General features: G+C 41.5%; 1 protein-coding gene across 1 annotated transcript in view; it reads left to right on the forward strand.

The window, feature by feature from the left end:
* Positions 1–15,902, forward strand: part of PHACTR2 (phosphatase and actin regulator 2) — a 293,165-nt gene that overhangs the window by 235,643 nt on the left and 41,620 nt on the right. The window contains exons 8-11 of the mRNA XM_086708411.1: positions 1,636–2,167; positions 7,954–8,162; positions 9,661–9,817; positions 14,355–14,410. Of these exons, the coding sequence (XP_086564537.1) occupies positions 1,636–2,167; positions 7,954–8,162; positions 9,661–9,817; positions 14,355–14,410 (954 nt within the window). The remainder of the gene's footprint in view (positions 1–1,635; positions 2,168–7,953; positions 8,163–9,660; positions 9,818–14,354; positions 14,411–15,902) is intronic.

Consider the following 15,902-nt stretch of genomic DNA (forward strand, 5'->3'; position numbering starts at 1 on the left):
TATATATCTAGATAGATAGATAGATACACATATATACACATATATATCTCTCTCTATGTGTATATATCTATATATATAGAGAGAGAAAGAGGTATCTATCTCTATATTTATATCTATCCATCTATCTATCTATCTAATACACATTGATATGTGAAATGGATTCTGTTCGGTTTACCTAAGAAAATTGAACATGTTTAGACATCAAATCCTTAGATCTTTGTTGGGAAAAATACATTTAGAATGGACTTAGATAGTAAAAATATGCTTAATACCTTTGTCTTATTAGGAAGTGAAGATGGTTAGCTTCAAAGAAGTAGTGTTAGCATGCCCAGACTTGGGGTAGTATGAATTCTAGTTGTGTGTATCTAAAATAATAAGTCCCCCAAGGAATAGAGGTTTCTTTTAAGCCTGGATCTTGTCACCAAGTGAAACTCACTTTTTTAAAGTATATCGGAGTTGATGACGTCTTACATCTCATTGTTTATTCCCTTATTTGTTCTTTATCTTTTGACCCTCCCAGCCAACTTCAATAAAGTTATAAGCATAAAGGTAAGTTACAGTCACATCTGTTGTGGATGGGCTCCATAATGCTAACAAGGAGGTATTTTCTAATAGTTCTACGGACAATAGTTTAACCCCTCATGGAAAAGAACACATCACATTACAATGGAAGAAGCAATTAGGAGAAATTTATAGATAGTAAAGGTCATGAAACAGAAGACTGTGTCTCCCAAAATGATACCCAAAAAAAGCAGAGTTAAGCTTTGTTTTCCTGCAAATGGTTTGGTTGAAGGCAGTCCCATCCAAAAGTCAGACTATCCTTCTAATGGCCACAACCATCCTCTGCTGAAGACCTTCTAGGAACAGAAGTGGCAAGGAAGATTGGATTTGTGAAAGTGTCACAAGATCTGAGAACGACACTTCTTTCTCTTCACGTTATTCGAATGCTCCCCATTTAGAATTTTTTTTTGCAAAAAATCATCTTTTCTGCCTTTTGATATTTTGAAGAGGACTTGTTTTTCATATGTGGCCATATGGTTTTACTCTGCCCCATCACCACTGTAGACGGAGGTGTGGGCCAGCCTGGCCAGCTTCTCTCTCTGGAACCATGGGGATAACTGGTTTGGAGTTGAGTACATTTGTTTCTGGTCCAGAAAGGAGCTAGAGGCACATACTGGGGCCGTTTCTGAATGTGGGCCACTCCACTCCCAAATAGACATCACGGAACATGTATAATTTGTGATGAGTACAAGCTGTCTGTACCCAGACAGCTGTTGTCTGTCTTCTGTACACTGTAATGTTCCTTCTTTGGAGCATACAAGGGCTTATTCAGGTGACCTGTAGGACAAGGAGCATTTCCCTTTGGCTGGGCCCAGCGAAAAAAAACTAGAGGGACTCCTTGGTCTCTTTAGGAGAGGACTCTTGTCCCCTAGGGTTTTGCCTTCAGCATCACTGGCTCCCTCCTAGATTCGAGGTAGGGAGGGGGCAGAAAGTAAAACTTATCATTATTAGCCTATTTTCTTGTGTTCAACAAATGTTCACATTTTGAGGAGAACATCATGATTTGACAATTGCAACTCGTTCGTTTATTTAAAAGGCTTCTTTGACTTTTAATGCAAAATCTCTCTATTTTAGCTGGTTCCTCTCATTCAAAAAAACCAACTGGGTCCAAAGCATCAGCTTCACCATCGACTTCCTCCACCTCATCTCGTCCTAGAGCTTCAAAGGAGACACTTTCTAGCAAAACAGGGACAGTGGGAATCACAAAGGGCAAGAAAAAAACCGGCAAGCAGCCAACCTCTCGACCGTCCTCAGAGGCAACCACTTCGGGCACGTCCGACCTTAGAGGAGACCCTTCTGAGACGAGGGTGGAGAGTCTCAAACCTGAGCAGACCGTCCCTGGGACCGATGAGCGGACCACAGGCAAACCCGAGTCTGCGGTGCCTCCACCCCCTGTGGCTTCACCCCCTGCTCCCCCCGCCCCTCCACGTACTCTCGAGGAGCAGTGCACTGTTGCCCCAGACACGCCTGTGGTCCTGGTCAGCGATGGAGCTGCCCTGCCCGCCCCTGCCTTAGACCCGAGTCAGCTTCTCTGGACCGAAGAGCCAACCAACAGAACCACTGTCCTCTCAGGCACTGGCTTAAGTGTTAGAGAAAATGCAAAATGGTGAGTTGGGGCATAAACCCCATGTTCTGTCTGTATCCCCTGTTGAGTACTGAAGATCACTGAACCATCCTCTTGGAGATGAACGTGGAACCGACTTGGTAACTGTTAGGTAAACACACATGTTTTTCATAGCCCTGCCCCAGGAGTGTCATAGGCAACTGAGAAAATGACAACTGTCCTCATGACAGGCACCACTTCAGATCTTTGGCTTTTAAGTATATTTAGAGCCTGCTTCATCCCTGCTCAGCAGCCCCTTTTCTTTTCCTTGGACAGTTCCGTTTGCTTTCCTAAAAGCGGTTACTTTAAGTCTTGACTACTTGTGTCCAGATTGCTCACCCATTCCTGCCCACGAGTCATTTAGCCTTCTCTTCCTCTAAGAAAATAAAGACCGTCAGGTAAGAACGCTCTCAGATTCCATCTCCTTTTCCTCTAGCCTCAGAGGGGGCTCCCTTTCTTGCTTCCTCAATTCACCACCCGACTCACATGTTAACCTCCCCTCTGACACATTTCAGTGCTCATCCAGACAGAATCGTTGTTGCAGCTACTCTCCTCTGGCAGCCCTTTTTTCCTACCCATGGGCCAGGACTAAACCGTATATCTGTTTGCCAGTATATCCCCAGCAACCAGTGCAGAATCTGGTATGCCACAGACATGACGTCATCCAGTTGCCCAAGCCAGAAACCTGGGATTCATCCTAAGGGTCCTCATTCTTCTTCGTTCCCTGCATCTAATCCCTCACAAAGTCCTATACGTTTTCTACTTAAAGACAAAAAAACACATTAGCTCTCCTGTCCCTCGGGTATGAAGGGAGGGCTGTCTGGGTATAGTAGACGTTATAACCAATTCTGTCCAGGGAAGCGTTAGAGCTCTTAAGTCCAAACTGTTCTCTCCTATTTCTGAGAATAAGACCTAAATTCACTCTTGTGATCATTTTAATTTAGTATGTTCTCTTTCAAAAAAAACCTGTCATGTTAGGACTTAAAAAAAGTAGTACATTAATTAAGTTGATTTGGATCAAGAGACTATCAGCATTAATTATTCAATTGCTGATAATAGTCACCTTCATTTATTGAATAGTTATTTAATGTCAGGAACTGTCAAGTTACCTTTAGTTCACATAAGTCTTCTGAATATCTCTGATTAATAGACAAGAAAACAGACTCTGAGAGAGGTAGCAGAGTTAGCCCTAGATTCCCCACTCAGTAGGTGGCAAAACCAGCAGGCACACTCAGAGTTGCATGTCTAATTCCATGCTCTAAGAAATTCCATACGTTTCCAAAGCAATTGCTTCTACTTCTGCAGTTTCATTTGTGTTTGTTTCTTGTTTTTTGTTTTTGTTTTTATCCTTTCGAGCAGCGTGGTTGGAAGGAAAGCCAAGGCAAGATAAACAAATGTTAAATTACCAATTATTTTATTTGTTGGACATTTTAATAAACAATATGGGAGAAAACATTGAAGTGAAAGACTGTGATGTCCTTAATACTTCCAGCACATAGTAGATTTCTTCATTTATTTACAGTGAGTGTTTTCCAGCACTGCAGTGAATTCCAACCTTTAGAATTCAAGAATCTCTTTTTCGGTGTATATTTTCTGCTTGTCTTCTATGTGCTGGGCAGTGCACTCAGCACCAAAGACACAAAAGTAAGCAAGACATTATAGTTAAAATTAGCTTTTACCAAAGTAACGTCCAACACACAGGAAGTACAATTGTTTAAGACAGTTCTGAATAGATTGGGTGTATGGGTTTATTATTCAATAAACTAAAGAACAAGGTGCAACAAGGTGACTCCTTAGATAGTCTCAGGCAGTGAGAGAGTGCACACACAAATGCAACTTGACTCTGTCCAGTCCACTTCCTCAAACATTTAGGGAAGGCCCTATGTTGTGCTAAGCACTGTGCTGCATGCGGGGGGTGCTCAATGTCAGTCTTCAGCCCAAGTATGCATAAGACCGTCAGACAAAAGAGGTGAGTGTCTGTTCTCCATTTCCACTGGACCTGTGATCAGAGAGCAAGCTTAGGACATCATTAGACATCTAGGTATTTATAATAGATTTTCCTGTCACTCCAAATAACTGTAATCCTTTCCTAGAAGAGGACATCAAGATTTTCTTTCTTCTCTGTCTATTCTTCAAAGTTAACGTTTTAAATTACAATTCATCCCACAGGGGTGGTTTGTTTGCTCTTGAGTTAATGAGCCTGGAATAAGTAGTCTCTCAAATTTTTTTCCAAATTCTTTCTTCCGTTTTTTTTTTTTTTTCTTTGTTTCTTCTGTGTTTAACTGATTATTTCAGTTAGAATTTCTAGCTCTTAGTCACTTGCTTTACTTAGAACTTTCCCTCGGTTATGTTTAGTCAACGAATGTGTGAAAATCCTGTCATCTCATGAAGAGGCTTCTGTTTGGAATACAAATATCAAAGCTTCAAGGAAGATAAGTGGCTATGTGTAAAAATATCTTTCTCTATTCACATATTGCTGGGTAGTAACCATGTGGTAGATTTCTATTTATTGGCAACTTCGTTAGTATCATATAGGTCTGGGATAATTTAAGGCAGACACTAATACGCCCACCTGGAGCCCATAACCAGAGGGGACTTGACTTGTTCAGTCCATTTCCACAAACACTTTTTGAGTTCACTGTTTCGTCCAATGTGCCCAAGAAACTTAGGGGGCAATGAGTGCCACGTCATGAGTTGACTGATACAAATTTGGAGTTTAATATTTAATATTAAGTTAATTATAATCTACATAATACGATATTAATGTAACATACACTATCAAGTATACATAACATTTAATAGGTAGATTAAGAGTCGTAAGTCTGAGTTCTAGACTGGACTTGATACCTTGTTCTGGGCAACACACACCCATGGTCTTCTTGGGTTCCATGAATTATAACTTATCTGGCCCCTTATACTGTAGAACAGTTGTAAGTTGTGAACGTATGCAGAAGACTTTGAAAATTACAAACCACTATAAAATACAAATGATGACGTTAAAAAGGTAGATATCACAATTAGTGAAGAATGACATGAGCAAACATCAAGCCTCAGCCCTAAAGTATCTTTTGTTCTGCTCTTCAGAATGTGTTATTAATTGACATGTCTATTGAATGTGCTGTGGTCACCCACAATGGCAGACTGTTCAAATAGGGATGGCCTCCAGTGCCAATCAAGTAGACATCCAGGCTGGGAAAAGTTTTCCCATATTTAAAATGAGATTTCACACTGTAGAAACACTATGATTCCTCAACAAATTAAACTTAGAATTACCATGTGATCCAGCAATTTTACTACTGTGCATGTAGCCAAAAAAAAAAAAAGTAGGTGCTCGAATAGATAAATAAAATGTGGCACAGTGCAATATTATTCAGAATAGCCTTAAAAGAAAAGAAATTCTGGCATATACGAAAACATGGATGAACCTGGAAGATACGCTAAGTAGAAGTTAGACACAAAAAGACAAATGTTGCATCATTTCACTTATGTAAAGCACCTAAAGTAGCAAAATTCATAGAGACAGAGAGTCAAATGGTGGTTGCCAGGGGCCAGGGGATGAGAATGGGGAATTGTTGTTGAATGGGACAGCCTCTGTTTGGGAAGATGGCAGAGGTTCAGAGGCGGTCGGTGGGGATGTTTACACAGCAGTGTAAATATACTAGGTGCCACCGAAGTATACACTTCAAAATGGTTCAAATGGCAAATTTATGCCGTGCATATTTTACACAATAAAAAATGAAATGTCGCATTTTCCCCTTTGAAAATGAGAATTTTGGCTGTTGGAGTTTTCTAACAAGTGCAAAATAGAGGACTTTTAGAGTGCTTAGACTTCTCACCACAGAGTACCTGTCAGTACCTTAGATTCTGACAGTGTTTACCTGTTTTTATTACTTAAATGACTGCTTTTTGGTTTTGCAAGTTAATGTAAACAGTAGGCACGTGTTTTGCCCAAAGCAGTCTTTCTGAAGTGTGACATTCCAAATAGAGATTCTATTTATATCAGAAGGCAATTTGGGGATTTTCTGCTTCTTAAAATGAAGGTTACGTTGGTTTTGATATGATATGTTTTTGATGTAAAGCATTTTTTTTATTCAAGTCTGTGAAAATTGACAGTCTTCATATATTTATAGTAACTTTATTTTTTTTTCAATATATGAAATTTATTGTCAAATTTGTTTCCATACAACACCCAGTGCTCATCCCAACAGGTGCCCTCCTCAATACCCATCACCCACCCTCCCCTCCCTCCCACCCCCCATCAACCCTCAGTTTGTTCTCAGTTTTTAAGTCTCTTATGCTTTGGCTCTCTCCTACTCTAACCTCTTTTTTTTTTTTTTTTCCTTCCCCTCCCCCATGGCTTTCTGTTAAGTTTCTCAGGATCCACATCAGAGTGAAAACATATGGTATCTGTCTTTCTCTGTATGGCTTATTTCACTTAGCATCACACTCTCCAGTTCCATCCACGTTGCTACAAAGGGCCATATTTCATTCTTTCTCATTGCCATGTAGTACTCCATTGTGTATATAAACCACAATTTCTTTATCCATTCATCAGTTGATGGACATTAGGCTCTTTCCACAATTTGGCTATTGTTGAGAGTGCTGCTATAAACATTGGGGTACAAGTGCCTCTATGCATCAGCACTCCTGTATCCCTTGGGTAAATTCCTAGCAGTGCTATTGCTGGGTCATAGGGGAGGTCTATTTTTAATTTTTTGAGGAACCTCCACACTGTTTTCCAGAGCGGCTGCACCAGTTTGCATTTCCACCAACAGTGCAAGAGGGTTCCCGTTTCTCCACATCCTCTCCAGCATCTATAGTCTCCTGATTTGTTCATTTTGGCCACTCTGACTGGCGTGAGGTGATATCTGAGTGTGGTTTTGATTTGTATTTCCCTGATGAGAAGCGACATTGAGCATTATTTATAGTAACTTTAAATCAGAGACTCTTACCAAGCTTAAATAATAGAAAATTATTACATCCATACACATCTTCTATAGAGTCCTTTCTTCTATAGAGTCAATTTAGCTTCCACCTTTTCCATCTCGTGTTACTAACATATTCCTGTGAGAGGCAGTTTTACAAAAGGGGAAACTAAAGCATCTCAGAGAGGATCTATGATTTTTTTTGACTTGACACATTGGCTGTGATAAAAGTAGGAAAATTCATGTATCAGTGGTGTATGTCATCACCCTTCTAGGTGCTGGGCTACAAATCAGTATGAATGAATCCCACTTGCGAAGGAACTCTTAGGGTCGGGATGGCAGATGAGTGAATGGTGATCGAGGTGCACTCAGTGCTCCAATGGGGTTGTCCTCAGGTCACCTTAGGAGCCGGGAGGCGGGGCAAGGATCTAGACGGACGGCCAGTGAAAGATTCCTGAAGAAGCTACGGCTTTAGCTGAGACTCGAAGGATGAGTAGGAGTCACAGGTACAGGAGAAGTTCAAAGTCAGGTATCCAGGAACTTCTAGTGCATTGTTGTTTCCACTGAACCCCCACTGCTACAGCCAAATCAGTTTGCAAAATACAGTTTTACCATATTCACGTACTAAATATGTCAGATGTCAGGTAGTCATTCCTTTTCATTTTACAGATGAAGAATCTCAAACCTCGAGAGTGAAGTGATACAGGGCTATCTGCCATTTCACTGTCCTTAGCTGCCTATGTCTGCTTTCTGCTTTCGCAACTCGAAAGATGCTCAGGAAACTAGAGCCCCTTCTCGTGGTATTGGTGTTGCCCTGAGGGTTGCTCTGAACTTCACACCACCCCTGTGTTGTTGTGCCTTTAGCAGTTTTACAACCAAAGATGAGCCGGGGAAGGCGGCACCTCATCTGCTGACTCCTGGGCTGATGGGAGAATCTTCCGGATCCTTCAGTGCCCCGGAGGATGAAGGCCAAAGGGAATACCAGGCCAATGACTCTGACTCCGATGGGCCTGTCTTGTACACTGATGATGACGATGATGAAGAGGATGAGGACGAGGATGGCAGTGGGGAAAGTAAGACTTGTGTTCAAGAGGTGGGGAGGAAAGTGAGTGATGGGCAGAAGCAGGTGCACTTTGTAAAGAACAAAAGCCATGGGCGATCAGACATCTGGTGTTTTCTTTCCCCCCATATTTTTTTCTCGTATTAGAAATGTCCGTGTTCTAAGGTTTAAATTTTTTTTTTTAATATTTATTTATTTTTGAGACAGAGAGAGACAGAGCATGAATGGGGGAGGGTCAGAGAGAGGGAGACACAGAATCTGAAACAGGCTCCAGGCTCTGAGCTGGCAGCACAGAGCCCGACGCGGGGCTCGAACTCACGGACCGCGAGATCTTGACCTGAGCTGAAGTCAGACGCTTAACCGACTGAGCCACCCAGGCGCCCCTGGTGTTCTGAGGTTTAACTGCTGATGACAGGCCTTTCCAGATGAGGATTCCACGGGGGCCAGAGGATCAAGTCTTTGTCTATGAGGAAGATACGCACATTTGTATTTGTACAAGGAATCAAAGCTTTCTAATGACAGAGGCAGTTTCCAAATGATCAGAGATGGCCCTTCCACCCTGAGGTCTTTCTTGAATAGAGAGCATAAATTCAGGATTCACTGGATTACTTATTGGAGGTGTTTGAGACTTCGGTCAGTTTTATACTAGGGTTTAAAGAGAGGGGAGGGAGGAATGAGTCAAGAATGACAAATACCTTTGAAGAATTAAAAATAATCACTCTTCCACAGTAGATGAGATAGGATGCCTTCTAAGAAGGAATGCCAGTTACAGTAGATTAAGCCAACCATTCATATATAACTTCAGGAACTAGAAAGTGCTTTTTTGTTTTTGTTTTTTTTTAAACTTCTGAGCGTCATGACTTAGGAGGAATTCACTATGGAATTGAATTTATACATGGTGGAAAGCTATTAGTGATTGAACATCAATCAGTTTGTCAAGTTCCTTCTAGTTTGTACTAAACAACAATAGCAACAAAATCCTCGTCATCCACCTGGTATTAACTCTCCTCTGTTGAGACATTAGGTATTCTTCCTAATTAAGGATTAAGACACTGCTACCATCAGTAAACCGTCTCCAGCGTGATTTCTGAGTGGAGGCAAGAAGACAAGACTTTACAGTGCAAATAAAGGAGCTAAGTTTTTAAGACTTAAAAAAGAAAGCATTACGCAATCAGTAATTTCCACGATACAACATCTCAGCAAAATAAACTTCAAATACCACTTTCCAAATGATGAGGTGACGCTTGCGAGTTTTTTCATGGTGCCCCAACATTTTTTTCAGAACATTTTTAAAAATAGTCCTTCAGTTTTCCAAAATGAACTACATCCAACTCAAAACTGGGTTTGGGTTTGTTTTTTTTTTTCTTTTTCCTGAGGTTAATTAAAATTCCACTCTTGCATGTGGATAAAGAATTTCTTCTGGACTCTGTTTAAAGTCCACGCCATGTGTAACCTGAGTGCTGCTTGCTAAAAGCCTCTTTCTCTGCGTTTCTTCCTTCTCCAATCCTCAGGTGCTTTGGCAAGTAAAATACGACGAAGGGATACTCTTGCTATCAAACTTGGCAACAGACCATCTAAAAAGGAACTAGAAGACAAAAACATCTTGCAGCGCACATCTGAAGAGGAGAGGCAGGAAATCCGGCAGCAGATTGGAACCAAGCTCGTCAGGTAATGGCTGAAATCTTAGTACAGAACTGACCAATCCATACTTTTCTCCCCACTGCGGTTTCCTGCCCGACAGGGATCATTGTGAATTCCTTGGGTGAGGGCACGCATGGCCTATGTGGTTTTCTAAACTTGGTCCTGATGGTGAACCACTCAAAGAGCTTGCCCTTTGGTCCAACCAGTCAGTGGCTTTGGAGTCACCAAAGCCCAAGCCAAGTGTCAAAAAACGTTTGCAGTTAAGGACCAGTTAGTAAACAGTTCCGGTTTTGCTGGCCAGAAGGTCTCTGTTGCAGCCACTCAACTGTGCTGTTATAGCATGAAAGCAGCCATAAACAATACATAGACAAATGGATGCAGCTGTGTTCCAATAAAACTTTATTCACCAAAACAGGCAGGGAGCTGGATTTGGCCCGCAGGTCATATTTTGCCCAACTCCTGGCCCAATCCACAGACTCTCTGGTGTTCCTGTGATTGCCATGAGGTTCTGCCCTGTGGGCCTTGAGATTGTAGAAATATTAGTTAGCTTCAGTGTCCAGCTCCATCAAAGCCAGGTAACTATAGCCCCTCCTATCAAAACCTCCCCCTTTTAACTTGAAATAAATGGTTATCTGGGGCGCCTGGGTGGCTCAGTCGGTTAAGTGTCCAGCTTCGGCTCAGGTCATGATCTCACGGATTGTGGGTTTGAGCCTCACATCAGGCTCTGTGCTGACAACTCAGAGCCTGAACCTTGCTTCAGATTCTGTGCCTCCCTCTCTCTCTCTGCCCCTGCCCTGCTCATGCTCTCTGTCTCTCAAAAATAAAAACGTTAAAAAAAATTTTTTTTTTAAATGGTTATCTGATTTTTCTTTCTGCCTCCAGCCATTGTAGGGTTTCTACTTTTGCTACCAGTGACTTTGGAAGTCCATTTAACTGGCAGCTTTTTTGTTTTTGTTTTGAGAGAGAAAGAGAGAGAGAGAGAGGGCACAAGTGAGTGAGGGGCAGAGAGAGAGAGAATCCCACAAGGGACAGAGAGAGAGAGGGAGGGGGAGAGAGAGAGAGAAGCAGAGCTCACCCAGAGCTCATGCTCACCCAAGACAGGGCTCATGTTCACCACACGTGGGGCGCAAGCTCACCCAAAGTGGGGCTCATGCTTACCCGATGTGGGACTAGAACTCATCAACTGTGCAATCATGACCTAAGCCGAAGTCAGATGCTTAATGACTGAGCCCCCCCCACCCCGCCCCCTGGGCGCCCTTAACTGGCAGCTTTAATAGAAGCGAGTGCCAAAGCCTTGTTTTCCATGATCACTTTAAGCATATTTAAGTATGAGCTATTTTGCTGACTTCTCTCACTCTGCGTCAGTTGGGAGAAGGGAGTGAGATCCCAGGGCAGGATTTGGAGGTGGAAGAAATCCCTCTCCTTGCTTAGAAGTAGACTTCTGTGACTGTGTCATACCTACAGGGCTGGCATGTGGGGGTTCTGAGGCTATTATCTGTTTGGCAGATGGGACCAAGCAGCGGCTTGGGGTGGATAAATGAGATGATACACTGAAGGCACTAGAGTGCCTGGATCGTAGCAAGCACTTAATAAAATTAAATATTTTTGGGGCGCCTGGGTGGCGCAGTCGGTTAAGCGTCCAACTTCAACCAGGTCACGATCTCACGGTCCGTGAGTTCGAGCCCCGCGTCGGGCTCTGGGCTGATGGCTCAGAGCCTGGAGCCTGTTTCCGATTCTGTGTCTCCCTCTCTCTCTGCCCCTCGCCCGTTCATGCTCTGTCTCTCTCTGTCCCAAAAATAAATAAACGTTGAAAAAAAAAAAATTAAAAAAAAAAAATTAAATATTTTTATTATTGATTTAAATAATTATATATATGTTAAACAGGTAAAACATTCTTAAAAATTAAACCCAAAAGCGGCAACTTTGTTCCGTATTTTTGAAGAACAACCTAACAGTGTGAAAGAAAAAAAAAGGAATTGTGTAGCAGTCTATTGTTTTACGTGGTAATTGTTTTACATGGTGAGGTCATTTGAGAGACTATACAAGAAGGAAATAATCCAGAAGAGAAAAAAAAAAAACCACCTATATATTTTACAAAGATGTTTATTTCAAGGCTGTTTATAGCAGTGACAACTAAAACAAACCAAATGCTCAAAAACAAGGCGCTGATGGAGAACCTTGTGAAGTAAGCAGAGAGCAGTGATTTTCCAACTGCCGCATCAAGGATTTCTTGGAGGGAACACTCTGGCTTCTATGGGGGGATGATCCAGGGCAGTGTGGGTGTGTTAGGGGTGGGACGGGAGGGACTCCTTCATCCCAGGCTTAACCATCCAACCAGAACAGCCTCTTCTGTCTGTTTGATAAAAGGATCCTACCCCCACCCCTAAAAGTTTGAGAGCCTCTGAAAGTATGCACGTAGACCACATCCAGAAAATATTTTATCTGAGTAGTTTTAAATATGTAAATTTTGCAGAATTGTTTCTTTACAAATATCACACATCTGATCACTGCCGTTAAAGATAAATCACCCATAGTCCCTACCTTAGGGGACTCCGTGTGTCGTGGAAGAGACAGACTGACATACTCCTTGGTGAGGTCATGTGAAAAGCACCAACATCTAGGTCAAAAGAACTGGGTGTGAGACCTTGCTCTAACTTTCACTAGTACCTGATATTCAGCAAGTGACTTAATCTGTTACTTCCTCATTTGTAAAATGGGAACTGGCTACTCCCTTGCTGAGTTGTTTTGAGGATCCACGATAAGTAAGTTAAGCACCTAGCACAGCACCTGGGACTTTAAGAGTATGAACTAACAAGAGCTATGATTATCGTCTTACCTTTATTATTACTTGTGTGGTAAGTGCTCTAATAGATGTGTGATCTTTGTATGACTGCTGTATAGGGGCAGAGAATTCACAGGACAGGATAGGACAGGTCAAACACCCAACCGAAGGGTACTATTTTAGTCATTTGTATGATTTCTGTAGGTAGAGAAAGAGAGAAAGGTATTCCTGAGGGAGGAAACCCCATAAACAAAAGAAGGATGATGTCTTTGGTGGATGAGAGAGTGCAGATGTGTAACAGGGTACATGGCTGGGTGGCATGGTAGTTCACTGGGTTCTTTTGTAAGCTCAATTATGCAAGTTACTTCCAAGGTAGCTCTGATGAAAATTAAACTTTAACAAAATTTTTAATGAGGTCTTTAAAATAACATTGATTTCACTTCCTCACGCCATTTCTGCCACAGCTGGAACATTTATAATTCATAGTATCTTTTAAGTAAGATTACATAGTATCTTTAAGTAAGATTACATACATACATAGTTTAATTTGTGCAAACTCAACCTACGTCCGGAAGAAGTTTTTTCTGTAATTAACAACAAATTAACACTGTAAACAAGACGAAGAAAAGGTATAAAGAGTCGTTAGGACATTCAGCTTTTGTTTACAAATAGGTAGCTACTAGTCACAAATGAGCCTGGCTTGGGGCACCTGGGTGGCTCAGTTGGTTAAACACCTGCTTCTTGATTTCCACTCAGATCATGATCTCAGGGTCATGAGATCGAGCCCCGAGTTGAGCTCCTTGCTGGGCATGGAGACCACTTAAGACTCTCTCTCTCCCTCTCCCTGTGCCCTTCGCCCAATTGCACGCACATGTATGCACTCGCTCCCTCTCTCAAAAAAAAATTTTTTTTTAAATGAGCCTGCTTTTCTCAAAAGCAGGTGGGAAGGGTCCATATATCTTAAAATAACTCTACTGCATGTATTATAAATCCATTTGAGGTCACAAAAGCAGTATTTCGCGGGAATTACTACACTGTCCAGTGTGGATCAACCATCTTTTGAGTTAGTATGAACTCTTAAGCAGAAGACTTCTTTATATTCTAATGATCTGTATGTTAATTAGGAGATAGGCTAAGCTATTCTGTTAGAAACCAAAAAGTGCAGTGGTCCAAATAAGACACTTCCACACGTTTATTTCCTTTCCACAGAACAGTCCAGAGGTAGGTGGACTCTCCAGGATGCATGGGACTGCCCACCCACTCCTTATAGTTAGCTGGACACTCAGATTCTTTCTGTCCTATTGCTTTTCCATCCCCATGGATATTCTCATCTGCGTGATCCAAGCTGGCTCACATGACCATGTTTGAGTTCTAGCCCATGGAAGAAGGAAAGAAAGAAAAGGAAATACACAGTCATTTTAAGGGTAAAAAGCAGAAGTTACAGATACCACTCTGTTCATATCCCATTGCAAGGACTCAGTCGCAAAACCGCACCTTGCGGCTGGGGAGGCAGAAGTCTGTAGTTGGGGGACCACAGCTACAGCTCAGGAGGTTCTGTATCTAAAAGAGAGGAGGAAGAATGGATCAGGGGAGTAGGTAGCAGTCTCAGACAGTCTTTAGTCTCCAAACTAACAGAAAGGAGACTTTTATTTTGTAGGTGTAAAATGGATTTGTGTTTCCCCAAACAGGAAAAGAATAAAGCTTTCTTTGTTATTTTATTTCACATTTCGCATCAAGGAGGTCTTGTTTGTAACCTACAATATATCCTTTTTGTCATCATAGGAGACTTAGCCAGAGGCCCACAACTGAAGAATTAGAGCAAAGAAATATCCTAAAACGTGAGTATCTTATCTTATTTGGTGATTTCTCATGTAACCATTAACAAGCTCCCTTCAGAGATGATCCATTTATCAGTAGGAAACCTCCATGTTTATTCACGAATGATTAAAATGGCCCGTTTAGATCACATTTCTAGATAATTAAAAAAATGGGGTGCATGGATGGCTCAGTCAGTTAAGCACCCAATTCTTGATTTCCGCTCAGGTCATGATTTCACAGTTTGTGAGATCGAGCCCCATGTGGGGCTCCATGCTGATAGCCTGGAGCCTGCCTGGAATTCTCTTTCCCTCTCTCTTTGCCCCTTCCCTACTTGTGCGCTCTCTCTCTCTAGCTCTCTAAAAATAAATAAGTAGAATTAAAAAAATAATTTCTTGAAAGTTGTATTTCATTTTATGGCTTTGAGCCTGATATCCCCCAGACCAGAGTCATGATTGTGACAGTTGTTTTTAAGAAAGATGAAATATATCCATGTATTCTTTTACCCAAATGTTACATAGAAGAAAATGCTCTAGTCTGCTTGCAAATAAATGTCAAAGAAAAAGCCAAAGAATCCCCAAGGAAATAAATCAAACATTCCTATATTATTATTAATAATACAGTTTGTTGCCAGGTTTAACAAATGACTCCATTTAAAACAGAATTATGGTAAAAGAAATTCTTGAGCCCTTTTCATTTTCCTTTGTTATGATAACTCTGTTTCCCTTTTGAGTTATTTATAATTTCTCAGAAGTTAAGGAGTTCTCCATTCATTTTCCTACTTCATTTTCCCTTTCTCTTTTCCCTTCTGTTTTCTTTGACTTTACTTCTTACTCACTAGTCCAGTAGGACTTCATTGGAGTTCGTATGTTAAAGCTATAAAACTAATAGAAGCACAGTTTGTCATTATATACTGTGTCCATGTGGTTACCAACCACAGTGACTTAAGTAATGGCTATTTTTAAGTTGAGCCTAGCTGCAGTTTTATATATTATTAACCCAGTTTCAGAAGAGCTTTTTATTGTATGAAATATAAAAACATCAGGGCTGGGCAGAGCTCCGGATAGTACTACAATAGCAATGAGCTGTGGGCATGCTGGACATCTTTTTCGATCAGGCTTTTAGAGGTAATTCTTGTCTGGATGATCCCCATTCTTCAATCTGAGTTGTTTTCTTTTCCTAAGGAATGAAAGAATTTTTTTAAGTTTATTTATTCATTCTGAGAGAGAAAGGGGCGGGGAGAGAAGTGAGGGAGACAGAATCCCAAGCAGGCCTCCACACCATCAGCACAAAGTCCAAAGCGGGGCTCAGACTCATGAACTTCAAGATCCTGACCTGAGCTGAGATCGAGTCAGATGCTTAACCGAGTGCGCCACACAGGTACCCCAGGAATGAAAGATTTTAATGATACGTTTATATTATACTTGCCATTACTAAGACAACTCAACAAAGAAGACTGAACAGTGAGAGGAACTGACAGTCTATGGGATTCTTTCCTTGGAATGCTTTTTTCTG

The sequence above is a fragment of the Puma concolor genome, chromosome B2 (genome assembly GCF_028749965.1).
Source record: "Puma concolor isolate L17-30 chromosome B2, mPumCon1.1.hap2, whole genome shotgun sequence".
NCBI lineage: Eukaryota > Metazoa > Chordata > Mammalia > Carnivora > Felidae > Puma > Puma concolor.